At 44.7% G+C, this 22,793-nt stretch overlaps 1 protein-coding gene across 1 annotated transcript in view; it reads right to left on the bottom strand.

Moving 5' to 3' along the window:
• Positions 1-593: 593 nt before the first annotated feature.
• The window catches only part of UBE3C (ubiquitin protein ligase E3C), a 191,676-nt gene continuing 169,476 nt past the window's right edge, over positions 594-22,793 (bottom strand). The window contains exons 22-23 of the mRNA XM_030550104.1: positions 22,091-22,221; positions 594-2,283 (exon numbers count right to left, since the gene is read on the bottom strand). Coding sequence (XP_030405964.1) covers positions 2,113-2,283; positions 22,091-22,221 — 302 coding nt within the window. The 3' untranslated portion in view covers positions 594-2,112. The remainder of the gene's footprint in view (positions 2,284-22,090; positions 22,222-22,793) is intronic.

Raw genomic sequence — 22,793 nt, 5'->3', positions numbered from 1 at the left:
ATACCAAATCTACAGAAGAAACTGATTATGTGGAATATTTCCTAATGGTCTACAAAGCTTGTAGTCACATTCCCCTGCAACAATATTTTTATATTTATAGTCATATAGTCACATCTATACAGCATACTGTTCCTCTTCCTGTAATCTCATGCCTACCCCAGTCTCTTTTCCACCAGTACTTGTGTCAATGTCTAGGAATGGATGTGTGTTAGGTCTCTTCATAAAATAACAAAATGCACACATTACCAACCATTGCTATGTGGCATGAGTCCAACACAATCTTGGAAATGTGAATATTTAATAGAAAAAATTTAATTTGCATTTTACAACATACAAACATGACACTATCAAATTGTAGCAAATGAATTCAATTGAAAAATATTTTCAAAATATTTTAAGTAGTAGGTTGGAAAATAAATAATGTTATCTAAAGGAAATGCTCAGGTTTTGCTTTTAAGAGGAGGCAGTAATACTATTACTGACCTCTTTTCAGTTTTCTGTTTCATAATTTATGTAGAAAAATATACAAGAAACGAATTTTTAGGTAAAGCATATGTTGGGTTTGTAACATTTAACAAATAAAACAGCCTAAATCAAAACCAAAAAGAAAACAATTATTTTATTTCTGTACATCAAGACTACAAATAGTATTTTAACACTTCATTTATTACCCAAATTAGCAAATTATACATTTTATACTGATACTAGTAAACACCTTAAAACCACTCAGTTTCTCCACATTTAAAAGTATATTGCTGGTTACTGCTTATTAAATACGAAACCCAACAGAGCTTCCAGTGACAGCAAAATAGTTTTAGCATAATGTCTGTAAATTCTGTTTTTTTGTTAGTTATTATTAAAAACCAGAAAGGATGCACATTTACGCATCTTATAGTTTGACTTATAATTATTTTTTTTAATTGAATGCAAATTAAATGTGAACACAAATCTTGACTCAGTGATGTATCTATTATTAGATAACTGATTCCTTTCATATGAATCCAATTTTTCCCTTGGCCATCAAATTATGTTAAGCAACATGTTCCCACCTACTTGTCTGAGCAGAACTGCTAAGAGCCAGATGGATGCAAAAGCTGCTTAGTCACAAAAATAATGAATTAAGACAAGTTTCTACAGCACGTACATGGTATTTAAGATGAAGAGAAATGATAGAGAGAAGGAATGTGAACACTGCAGGCTTCAGATATAAAAGATAAAGCCTGATGCTTTGGTTGAAATACTTTTAATAGTTGTTACAAGTATATTTTTTCCAAAGTCATGACTACTGTATGTACTGTGTATGCCATAGGAGTTTGATACATTAAAAAAGAATCTTTACAGGCACAAAGGAGAGACAGAAACAGAACAGAGAAAAGCATGGATAGTCTCATCTGTTTACGACAATGTCCAGCTGATCATGACACGGCCAAAGGTAGAACTTAAAAATAATCATGCAAATCCAATTTCTTGAAGATATTTCAGAAAGCACAAATAAAATATCAATGTTATATCTCAGTGCCTGCTATCTCAAGAGATGGTAGTTTAAAACAAATCCATTCTGTTTTAATTGCAACAACTAAGTTTTGTAAACAATTCTACCACATGAGAAAAGATGTGGGGTTATCAGTAACAAGTGTTTTCAAACTCTCAGTTCTGGGATATCTGCAAACATCTACTTCCGTCTAAAGATTTATAACAGGATGTTGAGACCTCTCTTACCCCAACGTGCTGCACTACACACAACTTTATTGCCAGCTTGTAGAATTATTTATATTTGAACAGCACAAAGCCAAAGCTTCATCTTTGGTTAATTTCGATGAGATGTCACTGTTCGTTAAATGTGCTCTTGCTTGGCATAAACACAAACCCCAACCACACTGCACACAGCGTTCATTATTGAGTCATAATAAAGCAGTGCCAATGTAAGTTTAACGACACTTAACTAACGAATTGTGTATTTAAAAATGAAACCTATTTGAGGGTATCCGATAAGAAATGAGAGCTGCAGAAACCTAGACTGAGTTCCCTTCATCTGCCTGGGTACGAGTGCTGCTTATGGAGTAGGCACTGGTTAGTTCCTCTGCAGAGCTTCTGTTTAAACCTCAGTTCAACTCAGCTCAGCTCAAATCCAGCAGCACATTCAATGGCGTAAAGAAGTTTGCTCCGCATAAGGTTTTCATCATAAAACTCAGGAAGTTTCAGCAAGTTCATGCAGGTACTGGCAGTGGGCAGCCTGTCTAGGTCAGAGCCTCCATTGTGAATGCAAAATGCAGGATATAACTCCTGGAAAATACAAAAATAGGAAAAAATTAAGATACACACACCCAGGCTAAAAAATAATTCCATGACAATCCACAAACTTCTGGGCAAGGAGCAATTAGAATTTAAGTCTGTTTAAATGGCATTTCCAAAGGTTTAAATAGGTTATAGAGGATTTTTTAAACAAAGGGCTGGGGGAAAGCCAACAGGTGTGGAGGAGCACAAGGTTCAGGCAGTGACTGCCAATAGGGATGAATTTATTAAAGGAGGAACTCTATATCCTAATAAAGAGGATTGGAATGAAGTTGGTAAAGTACAGGTAGGAGCTGGGAGGTCAGTCAAATGTAAAAAGGTCCTATTTAAATATAACATGAAGGCAAGCAACTGAATATTGACAATATGTAGAAGTTCTTATAGACAAATATTAGAAGTCTAAATACGAAGGTGGGTGAACCAGAGTGTTTGGCATTAAATGAAGATATTGATATAAGGGGCATCACAAAAACTTGGTGGACTGAGGATAATCAATGGTAAGGGTGCAAAATATATAGGGATATCAGAAGAGGTTGCATTTGTGGGGAGAGCAGCCCTGTCGGTGAAAGAGTCAAATAAAGTAAAAATCTTTAATAAATAAAATTGTACCATGGAATCCATATGGGTAGAAATTCCATGCTTGAACAATAAGAGTATAGCAATAAGAATATTCTATCGGCCACCTGAGCAGGCTGGTACTGGTGACTGTGAAATGCTCAGGGAGATTAGAGAGGCTATAAAGGCAGAACATGCAATAATAATGGGGGATCTCAATTATCCTCATACTGACTGGGTACATATCATGTCAGGAAGGGATGCAGAAATAAAATTTTCAGACACATTAAATGACTACTTCTTGGAGCAGCTAGTCCTGGAACCCACAAGGGGGGAGGCAATTCTTGATTTAGACTTAAGTGGCGCACAGGATCTGGTCCAAGAGATGAATATCGTTGAACCGCTCATAATGACAATAATGTAATTAAATTTAACACACTTATGGGGGGAAAATGGCAAAGAAACCCACCACAGTAGCATTTAACTTCAAAAAGGGGAGCTACACAAAAATGAGGAAGTTAAATGGAAATTAAAAGGAACAGTCACAAGAGTGAAATACCTGCAAGCTACATGGAAATTTGTTTAAAACACCATAACAGATGTTTAAATTAAATGTAACACCCAAATAATAATTAAAAATGCCATCGTAGCTAAACAACAGAGTTAAAGAGGAGGTTGGGGCAAAAACGCATCCTTTAAAAACTGGAAGTCAAATCCTAGTGAGGAAAACAGAAAGGAGCATAAACTCTTGCAAGAGTAAAAGTATAATTAGACAGGCCAAAAAAGATTTTGAAAAGCAAATGCTAACGACACAAAAACTATCAGCAACTTCTTCTTTTTTTTTTTTTTAAACTATATCAGAAGCAGGAAGCCTGCCGAACAGTCAGTAGGGCCACTAGGTGATCGAGGTGCTAAAGGAATACCCAAGGAAAACAAGGCTCTTGTGAAGAAGCTAACTGAATTCTTTGTACTGGTCTTCACTCTAGAGCAGGGGTAGCCAAGCTGTGGCTCCGGAACCACACGGGGCTCTTCAGAAGTTAATATGCGGCTTCTCGTATAGGCACCAACTTTGGGGCTGGAGCTACAGGCACCAACTTTCCAATGGGTCGGGGGTGCTCACTGCTCAACCCCTGGTTCCGTCATAGGCCTGTCCCCACTCCACCCCTTCCCACTCTCTGAGCCTGCAGTGCTCTTGCTCCTCTCCCTCCGCCCCCCAGAGCCTCCTGCATGCCACAAAACAGCTGATCAGGTGGTGCGGGGAGCGAGGGGGAGGCACGGATCGGAGGAGCTGCTGGTGGGTGGGAAGTGCTGGGGGGGCACCGATGGTGGGCTGCTGATGTATTACTCTGGCTCTTTGGCAATGTCCCCCCATGCTCTGTGGAGATGGGGTGTAGGAGTGGGGGAGGGGGACACCCTGACATCAGACGCCTCTTCCTCCCCTCCCCCTGCACAGCAAGCAGAAGGCTCCCAGGAGCAGCTCCAATGCAGAGGGCAGGAGCAGCACATGGCAGTGAGGGGAGGGACATCTGAACTTCCCAGCAATTGGTAGCCTGCTGGGTGGCTGTTGCACAGGGAACTAAAGGAGCTGATGGGGGGGCTGCCGGTCCACCCTGGTTACAAGCCCCCACCAGCTAGCTCCAACAGATGCTCTTCCTGCAAGCAGAGGACAAAGCAGGCGGCTGCCAAACAAAGTTAGAAGGGAACATTGTGCAACTTTAAATGAGCATGTTCTCTAACAGAGCAGTGACATAACAACAAAACAACGCTAACTGGGATGATGTTAAGTGAGGAGTGACTGTATCACTAGCAGAGGTTTTGGAACAAATTGATAAATTAGACAGTAATAAGTCACCAGGAACAGATGGTACTCACCCAAGAGTTCTGAAGGAACTCCAATATGAAACTGCAGAACTACTAACTGTGATATGTAACTTATCACTTAAATCAGTCTCTGTACCAGATGACTAGCAGATAGTTAATGCAAGGTCTATTGTTCAAAAAGGCTCCAGAGGTGATCCTGGCAATTACAGGCAGGTAAACCTAACTTCAGTACCAGGCAAAATGGTTGAAACTATAGTAAAGAACAAATTATCAGACACATAGATAAACATGGTATGTTGGGAAGAATCAACATGGCTTTTGTACAGCGAAATCATGCCTCAACAACCTATTATGATTCTCAGAAGGAGTCAAGAAGTATGTGGACAAGGGTGATCCTAGCATGCCTGAACTTTCAGAAACCCTTTGAGAAGGTCTCTCACCAAGGGCTCTTAAGCAAACTAAGCAGTCATGGGATAAAAGGGAAGGTCCCCTCATGGATAAGTGGTTAAAAGATAGGAAAGAAAGAGTAGGAACAAATGGTCAGTTTTCACAAGGGAGAGAGGTAAAAAGCAGGGTTCCCCCAGGATGTGCACTGGTACCTGCGCTGTTCAACCTACTCATAATGATCCAGAAAAGGGGATGAACAGTGAGGTGACAATTTGCAGGTGGTACAAATTTACTCAGGACAGTTAAGTCCAAAGCTAACTGTGAAGAATTACAAAGGGATTTCACTAACTTGGGTGACTACTTGGCAGATGAAATTCAATGTCGATTAAAGCTAAGAAATGCACATTGGAAAAAATAATCCCAACTATACATACAAAATGATGAGGTCTAAATTAACTGTTAATTTAACTACTCAAGAAAGAGATCTTAGAGACATTGTGGACAGTTCTCTAAAAGCATCTGCTAAATGTGCAGTGACAGAAAAGCTAACAATGTTAGGAACCATTAGGAAAGGGATAGGTAATCAGATAGTAACTATCATAATGCCACTCTATATATACACGGTACACCCACACCTTGAATACTGCATGGAATTCTGGTCACCTCATCTCAAAAAAGATATATGAGAAAAGGAAAGGATGCGGAGAAGGGAAACAAAAAGGATTAGGGTATAGAACAGCTTCAATATGGAGAGAGATTAAAAAGATGGGAATATTCAGCTTAAAAAAGAGACAACGAGTGAGGGGGAGGTGATATGACAGAGGTCTATAAAACAGGAATGGTATGGAGAAAGCAAATAAGGAAGTGGAGAACTTGTGGCACCTTAGAGACTAACAAATTTATTTGAGCATACTTAGTCTCTAAGGTGCCACAAGTACTCCTGTTCTTTTTGCGGATACACGGCTGCTACCTGTCTGAAACCTGTCAAATAACGGTTACCCTCTTTTTAGTAACTGTTGTTCTTCGAGATGTGTTGTTCAAGTCCATTCAAAGTAGGTGTGCGCGCGCCACATGCAAGCCAGCCGGAAGATTTTCCCCTAGCAGCATCCATAGGGTCGGCCCTGGCGCTCCCGGGAGTGGCGCCACTACAGCGTCCTATAAAGGGGCCCGCCGACCCTCCACTCCCTCAGTTCCTTCTTGCCGGCACTCTGACAGAGGGGCAGGAGGGTGGGTATTGGAATGGACATGAACAACACATCTTGAAGAACAACAGTTACTAAAAGGTGGATAACCGTTTTTTCTTCTTCGAGTGGTTGTTCATGTCCATTCAAAGTAGGTGACTCACAAGCCTAACCTCAGGTGGCGGGGTCGGAGATCACTGCTGACTGGAGTACTGCACGACTGAAGGCTGCATCATCCCTAGCCTGGTGCGTGATGGCGTAGTGGGATGAGAACGTGTGGATGGAGGACCACGTGGCCGCTCTACAAATCTCCTGAGTCGGGATCTAAGCCAGGAATGCCGCAGAGGAGGCCTGCGCCATAGTGGAGTGGGCCGTGACCAGAGGGACAGGGGTCCTAGCTATGCGGTAGCATTCCCAGATGCAGGTTGCGATCCACGAAGAGATTCGCTGAGAGGAGACCGGGAGCCCCTTCATCCTATCCACCACTGCGATGAAGAGCTGAGTCGAGCGTCTGAACGGCTTGGTACGCTCAATGTAAAAAGCCAAGGCCCTGCGGACATCCAGGGAATGTAACCTCCGCTCCTCATTGGAAGAATGTGGTTTCGGATAGAACACCGGGAGAAAAATATCCTGACCCATGTGGAACTGTGAGACGACCTTGGGTAGGAAAGCCGGGTGAGATCTAAGTTGGACCTTGTCCTTACAGAAGACCGTGTATGGGGGCTCAGATGTTAACGTCCTGAGCTCTGACACCTTCCTGGCCGAGGTGATCGCCACCAGGAAGGCAGTCTTATACGACAAGAACAACAGGGAGCACGAAGCCAGAGGCTCAAAGGGAGGCCCCGAGAGGGCGGAGAAGACCAGATTCAGGTCCCAAACAGGGGCCGTCTGATGAACATGTGGAAATAGCCTGTCCATACCTTTGAGGAAACGCCCGACCAGCGGGTTCGCGAACACCGAGGTATCCCCCTCTCCTGGATGGAAAGCTAAGATGGCTGCCAAGTGAACACGAATTGAGGAGAGGGAGAGGCCCAGTTGTCCGAGGTGGAGCAAATAGTCTAGGATAATGGGGATAGGGACCCCCAGCAGATTGTGACCTCGCTGACCTGACCATACAGAGAAGCGCTTCCATTTGGCCAGGTAGGTGGCCTAGTTGACGGTTTCCTACTACCGAGCAGCACTTGTCTGACCTGCTAGGAGCACTGCATCTCCACCGGGTTCAGCCATGGAGCATCCAGGCTGTGAGGTGGAGAGATTCCAGGTTCGGGTGGCGGAGGGAGCCTTGGTCCTGAGTGATCAGGTCTGGAAGCAGGGGCAGCGTCAGGGACGCCTGAACAGACATGTGCAGGAGTGATGTGTACCAATGTTGGCGCGGCCACACCAGAGTTATCAGGATTACCCGTGCGTGATCCCTGCGAATCTTCAAAATCACCCTGTGTATCGGGGGATCGGAGGAAAGGCGTAGAGCAGATCGACCCCACAAGACTGTCGGAAGGCGTCCGATAGAGACACCTGACTGCGGCCCAGGAGGGAACAGAACCGTCGGCACTTTCTGTTTTCCCTAGAGGCGAACAGGTCTAACCGGGGAAAGCCCTGGAACTGGAAGATTGAGCGACCACGTCCCATTGGAGGGACCACTTGTGACCCCGGAACGAGCGTCTGAGGGTGTCCACCAAACCGTTCTGCTCCCCCGGAAGGTAGAACGCTGTCAGGTGGGTAGCACTGTGGATGCAGAAATCCCACAGTGCAAGGGCTTCCCTGCACAGGGGAGAGGAGCGTGCACCCGTTTGTTGATGTAAAAGACAGCCGACGTGTTGTCCGAGAGGACTGAAACACATCTGACGGTCAGGTGGGACCGGAAGGTAAAACAAGCCAGGGGAACCACTCTCAGCTCCCTGACATTGATATGCAACTCGAGGTCCTCCGGCGACCACATGCCCTGCATCCTGAGGTGTCCCAGCTGCGATCCTCAACCCCGATCTGAGGCATCCGTTACTAGGGAGAGGGAGGGTTGAGGGGCAGCGAAGGGGACATTCATGCAAACTTTCTGCGGGTCGAGCCACCACCGCAGCGAGCTTAGCAGTAGGCAGGGAACAGACACCACTGAGGTGGGGTCCCGGGCTGGGCGATATACTGTCGCTAACCAGGACAGTAGCGGGCGAAGCCGGAGTCTGGCATGGTTTACCACATAGGTGCACGCCGCCATATGACCCAACAGCCACAGGCAAACTCGCGCCGTGGTAAGCGGGGCGAGATGCAGTCCAAGCATGAGCTCGGAAATCACCCGGAACCTGGATTCTGGCAGGTACGGTCTGGCGTGGGTGGAGTCCAGAACTGCTCCTATGAACTCTATTCATTGTGTCAGAGATAGGGTGGACTTGGCTTCGTTCAAGAGGAGGCTGAGATTGAGAAAGGTCCGCCTGATGGACGACACCTGGGTCTCCACCTGCTCCATGGAGTGGCCCTTTATGAGCCAGTCATCCAGGTAGGGGAATACTTGGATGCCCCGCCTGCGCAGGAAGGCCGCCACGACTGTCATGCACTTCGTGAAGACCGTTGGAGCAGCTGACAGGCTGAACGGGAGCACTGTGAACTGCAGATGGGTGTCGGCCACGACAAACCTGAGGTACCGACGGTGTCAGGGAATTATGGCAATGTGGAAATAAGCGTCCTTTAAATCGAGGGCGGCATACCAATCTCCTGGATCCAGGGAGGGAATAATTGAGGACAGGGAAACCATGTGGAACTTGAGCTTTTGCACAAACTTATTCAGCTGCCGCAAGTCTAGGATGGGTCTCAGGTCCCCTTTCGCCTTCGGTATTAGGAAATACCGGGAGTAGAAGCCTTTGCCCCTGAGCTCCCGAGGGACTTCCTCCACTGCCCCTACCTCCATGAGGGACTTCACTTCTAGACTTAGAAGTTGCTCGTGAGATGGGTCCCTAAAGAGGGACGGGGAGGGGGGCTGGTGTGGCGGGGAGGGAGGAGAACTGGATAGAATATCCCCTCTCTACCGTGCGAAGGACCCAGCTGTTCGACGTGATTCGGTACCAGGCACGGTAGAAGGGAGACAGACGTGACCCAAAGGTAGGGGCAGAAGGATACAGAATCTCGATAGGTAGGCCGTCCTCGACCGTACCATCAAATAGGGGGTCTAGGGCCCAATGGCGGTCTCGACTGACCAGACACCTGGCCAGAGGGGTGGTGTTGGTGACGCCTCCTGCCATTTCTGCCCTGCCTGCACCCCAGCTCCTGGCGAGTCTGAGGCTGGTAGGGGCGTGGGGCCATCTGTGGCCTAAACTGCCTGCGCTGGGTCGCAGGGGTATGCAAGCCCAGCGAGCGAAGCATGGCCTGCAAGTCCTTTAGGCTATGCAGACACTTGTCTGTCTTTTCGGAAAACAACATCTGCCCCTCGAAGGGGAGGTCCTGAACGGTCTACTGGACCTCATAAGGCAGACCCGAGACCTGGAGCCAGGCTCCCCACCACATGACCAGGCCTGTGGCCAGGGATCACGAGGCTGAGTCCGCCGCATCTAAAGCAGCTTGGAGAGAGGCTCAGGAGATCAGCTTCCCCTCTTCCACTAGGGCCGAAAACTCTGACCTCGAGTCCTGGGGAAGTATCTCCGTTAACTTCGACATGGCTGAACACGTGTTATGACCATATCGGCTTATAATTGCTTGTTGGTTGGCAATGCGAGTTGGAGGCCTGCTGTGGAGTACACTTTTCTGCCAAAGAGGTCGAGTCTTTTAGCATCCCTGCTCTTTGGTGTTGACTCCTGAAACCCTTGACGCTCCCATTGGTTGGCCGCATCAACCACCAGGGAGCCCGGGGGAGGGGGAGAAGGTGGGTGTACAAGTGCTCGTGCCCTTTAGAGGGGACGAAATAGCACTGCTCTGTTCTCTTGGCAATAGGGGCCAGTGAGGCTGGCGTTTGCCATAAGGTGCGGGATGTATCCGCTATAGACTTTATCAGCGGGAGAGCCACCCTGGATGGCCCTGAGACAGCCAGGATGTCTCCCACCTCAATTTCCTCAGCTTGGATTGCGAGGCTCTGAGCTGCTCGCCGGAGCAGTTGTTGGAGGATTCGAGTGTTCTCCAGGGCCGGTGCCGCAGCCGTGCCCAAGACCGCTTTGTCCAGGGAGGAAGATGAGGAAATTACATGGATCGGCCCTTCCTCTGGTGTGTGCAGTCCTTCGGTGTCCTGCGGCACACAGTACTGTGATTGCGGGGCCGGTTCCGATTCCAACTGCGGCACCTTGACTGGTACCAGGGTCGCCCGTGAGCGGCTTGGCGTATCGGGCGGTGCCTGCTGAGCCCAAACTGTAGCTGATGCTGGTGCCGCTGCCCGGCTAGGGGTGCTGAGCTTGGATATGGCACACCCCTGCCCAGCAACGGTGCTGGTTGAGGAGGCAGCTGTGTCGGGACCACCGACGCCGAGGAGACCGAGGCCAACTTCGATCGAGGACCAAACGCCTGACCTACCGACTGGTGGTAGGCCCAGGGGGTCCAAAAAGGCCACTGTGAGGGCGGATGCCATTGCTGCTGCCATTGTGGGTAACGCTGGTGGCTCGCCCCCGAAACCGACCTCCTGCTCCGCGACTGGCTGGAGCGGTAGGAGTCTGCCTCTGAGCCTGAAGTCTCTGAGTACGACGACCTGGGGGGGAGAAACACCTGGTGCCGTTGCAGAGCGGTGCTGAGGCGGCGGGGAGCTTCTTATCTGCTCCGGTGCCACCTTAGCGGCGCGATGCAGGGAGGGAGGCGACAGCATGGCTGGCTTGCCCCTAGATTGTACTGGGGGACGGGCCACGGTAGGCAACTCCCTATGGTGCGGGGAGGCCGGCGCCAGGAGTCCCATCAAGTCTGAGGCCACCTCGAACGGCTCCGGTGTCGAGGGAGGTGCAAGTCTTCGCTGAGGTCTGGGGATCAAGGCTGGTCCGGACTTGACCGCTCTCTCTGCGGTGTGGGAGTCGACGGAGCAGCCGAGGGGCTGTAGCCCAGCCTGTCCGCTTGCACCCGCGGATGGCGTCGGCCTCGGGTCCTGATGGGGTGACTGTTCCCTCACCGGCTTTCTCTTCTTAGCAGGCACTGAAGACGGTGAGTGGTGCAGCACTGAGGCTGACTTCCTATGACCCGACTCTGTCTGGTGCCGGGTCTCAGATGACTTGGGTTGGACTCTAAGTCCTGATCCAGTGCCGGGGCGCTCTGCACAGAGGAAGACGTGCAGGGCACCGCCTCGGCTGGTTCCGGGTCCGAGGGTGGCCGCAGGGCAGCCTCCATCAGGAGGACTCAGTCTTTGAGTTCTGTCTTTGAGAGTTCTCGGGCGGAAGCCTCTGCAGATAGAGCACCGGTCCTTTTGGTGGCTCTCTCCAAGGCACCTCAGTCAAGCAGAGTGTGGGTCACTCTTGGGCATGAATTTCCTGCAGTCCGTGCAGAGTTTAAACCCGGAGACCTGGGCATGCCCCAACGGGCAATGAAGCTTGGGGGGGTGGGGGGACCTCCCAACTACCAAGAACTATATACAATGACCTAAGTAAACTGACTATAACGTAACTATATACACAGACTATACACAAGGATAGGACACTTAACTTGCTATGCGCAAGAGAAGTTCCAGCTAGCCATCACTGGCGGTAAGAAGGAACTGAGGGGGTGGAGGGTCGGCGGGCCCCTTTATAGGGTGCCATAGTGACGCCACTCCAGGGGGCGCTAGGGCTGACCCTACGGACGCTGCTAGGGGAAAATCTTCCGGCTGGCGTGCACGCAGCGAGCGCACACCTACTTTGAATGGACATGAACAACCACTCGAAGAAGAAGTGTTATTTATCCCTTCACATAACACAAGAATCAGGGGTCACCCAATGAAATTAATAGGCAGCAGATTTAAAACAAACGAAAGGAAGTATTTCTTCATACAACACAGAGTCAACCTGTGAAAATCATTGCCATGGAATGTTGTGAAGGCCCAAAGTATAACTGTGTTCAAAAAAGAATTAGATACGTTCATGGAGGAAAGGTCCATTAATGGCTATTAGCCAAGACAGTCAGAGATGCAACCCCATGCTCCAGCTGTCTCTCATACTCCAGCTGCCAGACCCTTAGACTGGACGACAGAGGATACATCCCTTGAAATTGCCCTGTTCTGTTCGTTCCCGATGACCCTGGCCACTGTCAGGGACAGGTTATTGGGACCATTGATATGACCCAGTATGGCTGTTTTTATGTTCCCTTGGTTGCCCTAAAAGCATGCCCAAATAGGTATGGTAAAAATAATAATAATAATAATGGTCATATTGTAGAAAACATAAGGTCTTAAGGCCCAGCATGGGGGGGAAGGGGCATAGCTAGCTATATTATTGTTCACATGCTATATTCTGCAAATATCTGGTTCCACAGAAACAGTGAAACATGAAAATTTAAAATATAGTAGCATGCAGAAAGAAGTCTTTGATTTATTTGCAACTAAGAAATTATTTGCAGAAATCTTAGGTACAATTAAGCATAGGCTCGCCTTACAAAGTCTTCCAAGCATGCATAATTCCTCTTATTTCCCCATCACTACAGAATTCGTACATTGGAGCTGGGCACTGGAATTTCATAACACTTGTATACTTACTGAAAATGCACCAGTGGTTAAGCATTGGGAGCAGAGCTGAGTAAAAAAAAATATTTAAAAAAATTGCTAATAGTTTTCCATAGATAAAAGTATTTCTTGGGTCCTAAAATCTATTCAAGTAGATTTCGGCAAAGGGTTTCAGATGACACTCCCCCCAAAGAAAAAAACGTTTTTGAAAGAATTGAAAAGTTTCATTTAGACTATTTTGAAATGTTTTGTTTAAACTTTTCAATTTGAAATGGTATTTTAAATGGCCAATTAAAAACAAAGCAAAAAAACCACACACACCAATAAAAGATGAAAAACACCTGAAACCACTGACTCGAAATGAAAACTCAAAAGAAGTCCAATCCCTGTTTCAGGTCATCTCAAAATGAAACTGTTTTAAGTTTTTGTGTCAACAAAAACTTTCTGAGGAAAAGGATTTGGTCCAAACTGAACAGGAATATTTTTGTATTTTCAGTTTGCCTGCCTCTCTCCTTGCCCACTTCCCAAACTAAAAAATCCATTATTTGCTCAGCTCTGATTGGAAGCTAAAGACCACCAGCAGTGGTGGGGGCAAGCATAATGAGCTGGGTCCTTGGGCCTGTTCAGCCCACTTTGCATTGCATAAAGTACAAGATTTCTTCTTTGAATTACACTTTGTTTTGTTATTTTCCTTATTGCTTCATGTTTTTCCTTGATACCCTTATATAGATGAAGCTCTAACAAAAAAAAAAAGTTCTTCTCTTGCTAACAGTCTAATGGATTTTCTAAAGAGTTTAGTTAAGCTAGTCAGTTAGAATTTATATATAAATCTAAAATAAACTTGTTCTTTCAAATTCAGTTTCAATTCTCTCTACATTGACATTAATATGTTACCCACATTGTATCAGCCCAAAGCTGGATTAAGGAGTAGCCATGCCACAAATAAATATTGGTTAAATGTTATATTATCAAGTGAGCATCTGCTCGGACTGCAACTTGAATTTCATACAAAAAACAAGGATCAACACCTCCTCCTCGGTCCTCAGGTTATTTTTTAGTACAGTTACAATAGGCAAAATAAATATGGCCAGAAAGCACATACCAAGCACATTACCAAACAACTTAATCTTCCTGCTGCACACAAGTCAGGACATGAAAATATTATTTTATTTGCTAAATTCTGACAGCGTTTCTAATGCTATCCAAGATACAGATTAAAGGCAGTCCTGGACCCAAAGAGTTTGCAGTCTAAGGTCTTGATCTTTTTGCATGTACTTAACTGTATCCACATACACATGAGTTGTCCTAATGAGGTCAATGGCAGTATGTGCATATGTAAAATTAAGCACATATGTACATTTTTGCAGGACTGGGACCTAACATTGTCTATTAATGAGATATAATATTACCCAGACAAGACGCATAATATTTTATTTTAAGGACCATACACTTCTGTGCTTTTTAAGATGCAGAGTACCAATAATATACCACAGAATCATGTAGTTCTTATGTACCTACATATAAAACCCTAAGGTAGAAACCAGCCAAATTTGGGTTCGTCTTCTATGATATGCCGAGCAAGTATCTGAGGTTTTATTTCATGTATAGTTTTCTAAATTCTTTAAGAAATCAAGTTTATCTCGCCAAGACAAATGGGGATGCAGAGGACATTTATTTGTTACACCTAATGCTCTGCTTTCATTGGCAAGAAAATATTAATTTCAACAATGCTTGGCTGAGCTAAAATAGATCATCAGGTTTTAGAAACTGTAAAAAAAAAAAAAAAAAAGCCACCCTAAAGCAGGAGGTCAATGAGATTTTAAGTTAAATTATTGTTTAAATGGAGGCCTTAAAATGTGTTTCACAGCTAAAATGCTGCAATTTTAGTGTTTTTTCAAAATGCTAATTGAATTTTCCTACTTTAAGCTTTAAAAATGTAAAAAATGAAGTTCTAAATTGAAATGTCATGCCAAGGGCACCATTTGTTGCATAATTGAATACTCTACAACGGGAAGCTGCAACAGTTTAGAAGTAAGAAGCATCATCAATTTATTATGTGACCTGATTGGAACTTAACAATTTTCAACCGCACTTTAATGATTTTTTTGTCTGTAACAATCACATTTATTAAACTTATTAAACTTTAATTAGCTTTAGCAAATGTTACTCTGAGTCCGATAATCTGGCACTAAGAGTTCTAATAATTTTAAAATGCTGTAAACCCAGACTGTGCTATTTATAAGCTATGAACTCTAAAATGATCCCTTCTCTTAAATAAATATGACCTATAGCAAAAGTGAAGATTCCACAATGCAGTACGTACAAGATTTTAGAGTCTGAGTGCTAGTGACTGTGTTCTTAATAGCAAAATTTAATATCTATTTGAATACAACTATAGAACAATTAATTACTGAGGACATTTTGCATTAATTTCAACCCTCCACATATTGCAAGCTTTTTTTTTTTTTTTTAAACAACAAACTCATATACTCATTTGACTGCTAATAATACTTTTAGCACTTACAGCACATAGTGCTTTTCATCTTGAGAGCACTGTACAAACATTAATTATAGGCTACCATTATATGAACACTCATGCCAACAGACATTGCCTATTCTCTTTTCCGGTATTCATTTACAACTTGAGGGCACCTATAGGGCCTTAGCAGCTAGCACTAGATTGCTGGGGCACAGTTATGAGCAGCCCACTTCTCTTGGGTGGCTGGTGAGCCCCATGATGTCAATGGCATGCCCCACTTGGTAGGGGGCTACTGCAAGCCAATCCATGCACCCCTCAAGTGTTGGAACTGGCTGGTGCTCAGTGCTGCGCACACAAAGCAGCCATATACTTTGCTGTACTTCCTACTGCCAGAGCAACTGTGGGGGGCATGGCTTGTAGTTCAGTTCTACAATTAACTCCAACTCCTTGCTGAGGTGTTTGACCATGCTGCCCTTGATATAGCTATTCTAACCCGCCCATTCTCCTCTGGCACAGCACGGCCATGCTACAGCCAACAGCCCCCGAGCTGCTCTCCTGCCTTTCATACGTGACCCAGTTACCCATGGGTTCTAAAGCCTCTCCTTGAGCACTGACCTCTTTGGAGTCACATTCCACATCTTTCCTTACATCTCATAGTCTGCTTCAGTGCTTGGTCATTCTGTTCCTCCTGCTTGTGCTGACTAGTCTCCCTCCCTCCCCTTTTCCCCTTTGTTAGAAAAACAAGCGGCGATTTGGTGCATTTCTCTCTGTCTCTTTTATTATGTTTTCCTTTGGTGTATGGCCAGTTTTAATTGTGTCCTGTCCTATGCACCTTGGGTCTCATCTCCTGTGAGTCTAATCTCTGCTTTCACTGGCACCATCTGGCATGGTCTTGAGACTAGAATAATGTAGCAACTATTTTACCATACAATTGCATACAATTGGGGGTACTGACAGCAGTTTTTGAGGGCTTTCCAAATAACTGACCATATATGAGGCATCTCACTGGATACCTTGCTACCATCCTGGTGTGCTTGAGCCCAGATCTGAATACAGTAGATAAGGGTGACAGCCCAAGACCACGCATGATGTGAGTTTCAAATGATCACACATTGTAATTATCATATACTGTGTAGTATATGCCACATGTGTGGGTAAAAATAAAGTAAAATAAACATTTTGTAAGTGAAGCTAGTAATGCTGCTTCTCCTTACAGTTGCCCAACACTTCCCACTGTAAGACCCTGCTTCAGTTACGTATAATTTAAGATAAATGGTTAGTTTGGCAGAAATTTTACATGCTGTGTATAACATAAGAACGGCCACACTGGGTCAGATCAAAAGTTCATCTAGCCCAGTCTTCCGACAATGGGCAATGCCAGGTGCCCCGAGGGAATGAACAGGGCAGGTAATCATCGAGTGATCCATCCCCTGTTGCCCATTCACAGCTTCTGGCAAGCAGGCTAGGGACACCATTCCTGCCCATCCTGGCTAATAGCCATTGTTGGACCTATTCCCCATGAATGTATCTAGTTCTTTTTTGAACCCTGTTATAGTCTTGGCCTTCACAACATCCTCTGGCAAGGAGTTCCACAGGCAGACTGTATGTCACATGCTGAACGATTTGGAGCATTTCAGCCACAATGGTTCAGTCATTGCTGAGAAAGAGGCCAGGGAAAATTATGTTGTTAAAAACTTCTTACAACCATTTTGTTAAGATGTTCTAGTGTCACCATGCCTTAGAAAAAGCCCTTAAAATTTAGCAGAGTAATTGCCCTGATATCAGTGGTGTGCCTTTTGCTTTCTCCATAAAAATATGCCAGAATCTGGGCACTTACAAGCCTCTGTAAAATCAGTTTATACATGCTCAGTAGAGACTTAAGTCTGGCATATCGATTCTTTCAAAATACTGTCCGCACTGAGCATGCTACAGACCAGAACTGAGCAAAACTTTTCCCACAAATGCTCCTTCTAGCCCAGAGGTGGGCAAACTACGGCCCACAGGTCAGATCATCCTGCCTGGGCCTTGAGCTCCTGGCCAGGGAGGCTAGCGCCCGGTCCCCCTCCCCTGCTGTCCCTCCCCCTTCTCCCCCCCGCAGCCTCAGCTCCCCGTGGTGCCAGTGCTCTGGGCAGTGGGGCTGCGAGCTCCTACCAGGCAATATGGCTGCGAGAACTGCCGGCTTGCTCCAGTGCTCTAGACTGCAGGGTGCCATGGCTGGCTCCGGCTGGGCGGCGCAGCTGCCAGCACTGGTGCTCTGAGCAGCATGGTAAGGGGGCAGGGAGCGAGAGGTTGTTGGATAAAGGGCAGGGAGTCCTGGGGGGCAGTCAGGGGATGGGGCAGTTGAATAGGCATGGGAGTCCTGGGGGCCTGTCAGGGGTAGGGCAGTCAGGGGACAGGGAGCAGGGGGGGTTGGATGGTAGTAGGGTCTCAAGAGGGGGTGGTTAGGGGCGGGGGATTCCGGGAGGGGGTGGTCAGGGGACAAGGAGTGGGGGGGGAGTTGGATGGGTCGGAGTTCTGAAGGGGATGGTGAGGGGGCAGTAAGTGGGAGGGGGCGAGGGCCAGGCTGTTTAGGGAGGCACAGCTTTCCCTACCCGGCCCTCCATACAGTAGCGAAAACCCAATGTGGCCCTCAAGCCAAAAAATTTGCCCACCCCTGTTCTAGCCACATCTGGCTCTGGAACTGGGAGCAGGGAGACTCTCCTGCACTCTTAATGCTCCCGATACTGGCACTCAGGCAAGTGAGGAGGAGGAAGCAGTCACACACCCGTGCAGAGAGGTAGCGGGAAGCAGAGCCAGTAGATGTTAGATAAGAGAAGAGGTGGAGGAGCTGAAGTGGGGATGGGTTGATAGGAGCAGTGAGGGACAGATGAAGGGCACAGCGGAAGAAGGGTCTATATAGCCATTTGAGAACATCTTCAGAATGTGGAACTGAAAACAGGGGTCCTCAGTTTTCACATTATTCTGCTGTCAGCAAAAAGCTGTGAAACCCATTGGTAAAGTGTCTCCCCCCTCTGCCTCTAGTGACTGGATCCACATAGCAGATGACATCAGTTAACTTGATTACTTCAAGTGTAAGAGGTATGTGCTATGGATCGAAGCATCTGAACACTGCTGATGACCCAAGTTAGGAGTCTGTATGACTCAAAATATGGAATGTGTTTTTCCCACGTTTTAAAATTAGGAAATAACATAAAACCCCCCCATTTTAGGTGGCAAAGTCAAACACACAAAAGTTAGGAAATGCCAGAATTAAGGTTGCTTGTTCAACCTTAATTTAGCCCTTTGTGCATCATGATACGGTCTTTAATTACAGGTTTGAGAGTACTAGCCATGTTAGTCTGTATCAGCCAAAACATATTTTTCTTTAATTTCATGATCACATATAAGTTTTCCACAGGAAAACTCATTCAGTCCTCAGGGCTGTATAGTGAATGAGGCAACAAAGTACAGGATTAAGGAAATCCTTAATGATTCAAGAAATTGAATGCTACCCTAGAGAAGTAGATTCTTTACCTGGGCAAGTCCCTTAAAACAAACTTTTCACAGTTGGGCACTAATTGTGAGTTCCTCAGGTTTCCAATGTGAAACACCTGGTGCCAGATCTGCAGAAGTGTGAGTACATACAGCTGCAACTAAAAATTGACTGGAGCTGTGCTCTGAACACACAAAGTGCTATAAAAATGTGAAGTAGTTTGAAAAAATCAAGTGCTAGCTGTCCCAAGTTGAGCACTGTAACAAGGGCTTCTCCCCAGCTTAAGGACTCATTGCCATGACCACAGTCCCTTTTATGCAGTTTTACTGTCCAAACAATGTCAAATCAACAAACATATAGTTCCTCAACTTACCCCAGGCTACAGTTCTCAGAGGTTTTAGTTCTCAGGTTCCTTCTGCTTCCCCTCCAGGGAACTCTAGCAATCTTGCTGCTCCAGGGTTCCCTAGTCACAGGGAGCAGGCAGTGAGGGCCCCTTTTCCACTCTCTCTGCCCCTTTCCTGACTGGCCCACAGCCCGACTCACCCAAGCTCGCCCTCTCTATACCTAAGTGCCCTCTTTTACAGCTCAGCTGAGGTCAGGTGACCAGTTACATGTGTACAGGCCTTGCTCCCTCTTAAAGGGTTAGTATCACTCTGTGACAAAACACTTGAAATTAGTGGAAAATTTTGGCCTCTCTCTCTCAGTGTCTCAGTTCCCCAGCTGCAAAATGGGGAAACCAACAGCACCATCAAATCTCACAGAAGTGTTGGGAGAATGAATTTATTAATATTTGTGAAGCACTTAGATACTACAGTTGAGAGCATCATAAATGTCCACGAGGAAATGAATAATTCTATATTTATTATATAAGATGTTCACGCAGTACGCAGAGGCGGTCAAAAAAGCAAACAGGATGTTAGGAATCATTAAAAAGGGGATAGAGAATAAGACTGAGAATATATTATTGCCCTTATATAAATCCATGGTACGCGCACATCTCGAATACTGTGTACAGATATGGTCTCCTCACCTCAAAAAAGATACTCTAGCACTAGAAAAGGTTCAGAGAAGGGTAACTAAAATGATTAGGGGTTTGGAGAGGGTCCCATACGAGGTAAGATTAAAGAGGCTAGGCCTCTTCAGCTTGGAAAAGAGGAGACTAAGGGGGGATATGATAGAGGTATATAAAATCATGAGTGATGTGGAGAAAGTGGATAAGGAAAAATTATTTACTTATTCCCATAATACAAGAACTAGGGGTCACCAAATGAAATTAATAGGTAGCAGGTTTAAAACAAATAAAAGGAAGTTCTTCTTCACGCAGCGCACAGTCAACTTGTGGAACTCCTTACCTGAGGAGGTTGTGAAGACTGGGACTATAACAATGTTTAAAAGGGAACTGGATAAATTCATGGTGGCTAAGTCCATAAATGGCTATTAGCCAGGAAGGGTAAAAAATGGTGTCCCTAGCCTCTGTTCAGAGGATGGAGATGTATGGCAGGAGAAAGATCACTTGATCATTGCCTGTTAGCTTCACTCCCTCTGGGGTACCTGGCATTGGCCACTGTCGGTAGACAGATACTGGGCTAGATGGACCTTTGGTCTGACCCGGTACGGCTGTTATTATGTTCTTGTGGACATTTCTAAGATGGGGCTTGTATGGAGTGCCTGGAGCCACACACTGAATGGTGATCAAAAGAAATATTAAATAATTACTCATTCACTGAGTGGGACAGACGTCCTGGGGAAAAAATAGTATGTGATCATGTAATAAAAGCCTGTATAATAATGCATACACCAAGAGGGCTGAATTAAAGTTGCACATGCAACCTCAATTCAGGCACTTCCTAACTTCTTAGTGCTTGACTTTGAAACCATACGGTTCTTTTACCCATAGGTTTTTTAGATCTAAATTTAATATATCATGCATGGTAAAAGTGTGCAGAACTCCAAATATATTTTCCTCATCTCCATGCCGTTGCACTCATCTGAACTGCATAATGTTCTTATTGAAAATAATGTTAAGAACTGCTCTGGAAATATTTACTTAGCGAGAAAATTATCCCACTCACAACCCTAAATAGAAATAAGTACAGATGTTTTGTAATCTAATAGTGATAAGAATTGCCATACTTGACACAGAACTTGCATTCATCTGTCGTTAGTACATATGCCTATATTTATCCAGTAAACATGAAAAATGACTTGCCACTCCATTGCTAGTTAAATATAACCTCAAATTGCCTTATAATGTGAAATCTTATTCACTGTACAGCCTAAGAGTACGTTAATTCAGCAATACATCTAAGATAAGGGCGATAGAGAGCAATATATCAGTGTTATTTGAAAGTGATTGTCTGCACTGATGACTGTCTATACATTCCAGATAAGCACAGATTTGTATTAATTTGTTAGGCAGAACAGTACTATAGTATTTGACAACATATTTACTATTACTGTACTAGAGTGTTGACATTCAACAGTCTATTCTTTACAATATATTCACTAAAGAGAAGCACTTAACATTCCCAGACTTCTAGAGGAATTGGAATCCAAAGCCAGATTTGGGTCAGAATTGCTTCAATTACAACAGAGCAAAGCAAAACCACTGGTCTGAACATCCCTGAAGACATTTTAAGATTGTGATCTGCACAGACCCATCACTAATATTTACAAATGGCAGATAAACATTTTCTCCACATTCAGACTCTATTGCAAATAGCAGTCTAAGAAAAGCTACTTGTTAGCACAATATTTGGATGATGGGTAATGAAGTATAAGCAGATATACGATATTCAAAAGGAAACATGTACCTGGATTCAAATGCTGATGGGTTTTAGTGGATGCTGATATATCCTAAATCCTCTTCTACCTATTTCTGAATACATTCAAGCTAAAATTAATCTGTTCCCTGCTGCTTTATGTACACTATTAATTGAGATGAGATGTAGTAAAAGCAGTGCAGCAAGCATCCTTCACAGCAAAGTGCAAACATTTTTAATGATGTGTACTTCTTCAAAGTCCCACTACCCACCTAAAGGAACTCTCCAGTCAGAATGCATGAATCTGAAATACTGTTTCACAAAAATATTTGTAAGCTATATGATTAACTATACTCGTTATGCGCATTTGCAAATGTTTAAGTAGTAATTGGGGTTATAAACAGACTTTTTTCTTGCATTTTCTTAATTCCCAAAGATATAAATGCCCATATTTTAAACCAGCCAGTCTGTTTCTGTGATAACTGGATACTACTAGTAGTCTCGACAAGCACTCTAATCAAAGCCATGTAATTAATTTTTATCAAAATTCAGCAAGGTGTGTACCTTAAAACCCAACAGAGGAGGTCGAGAACAGCTTGTTACGAACTTGAGTAGTTTGCGTTTCTCTTCATCAGTGAAGCTTTCCACAACTCTCCAAAATATTTTTATTACAGGATGGTCTGCAGTGTATCCACCTATAATACAATTTTAAAATATTTTAAAAGAAAACAAATCAATTTTATACAATACGCAAGTAGATAAACCATTTTTAATATCTCATTTTACAGACTATCCTATCAGTTCTAATCAGGTTGAAAGAAATTAAAAGCATCATGCCAATTCATCTGATTCATCTATCACTAGCAGGCCTCTTTGGACATCAGTAATTCACAACTTCTCCCTCCCACTTAGAATCTGTGTTTTGCATCATTTTCTTCCAGTCCTATTAATAGCACTTTTCTAGGATGAATCTAATTAAAAAAAATATCTGGCTCCCTTTGCAGTAATATTACTAGTAACAATTCTTTAAAAGGGAAGTAAAAATAATTGAAAAAAAATGACAATATTGAAAGCCTACTGACAGCAATAGCTAGGATATTCAAAGGTAGCCATTTATACAATCATAATATGCTTTTATACAGCTATAATTGAATATTCATTGGTGGAAAGAAAAAAGATCGATTATATTTCGGTACTTATGAATTGACAATGCACAGAATTGCCATGCAATGTGTGATTTAATTTGTCTTTTTATAATGAAAGAACA

This window comes from Gopherus evgoodei, chromosome 2, assembly GCF_007399415.2.
Source record: "Gopherus evgoodei ecotype Sinaloan lineage chromosome 2, rGopEvg1_v1.p, whole genome shotgun sequence".
NCBI lineage: Eukaryota > Metazoa > Chordata > Testudines > Testudinidae > Gopherus > Gopherus evgoodei.
Note: the sequence above shows the minus strand (reverse complement) of the source record. Positions and strands in the feature narration are given on the sequence as shown.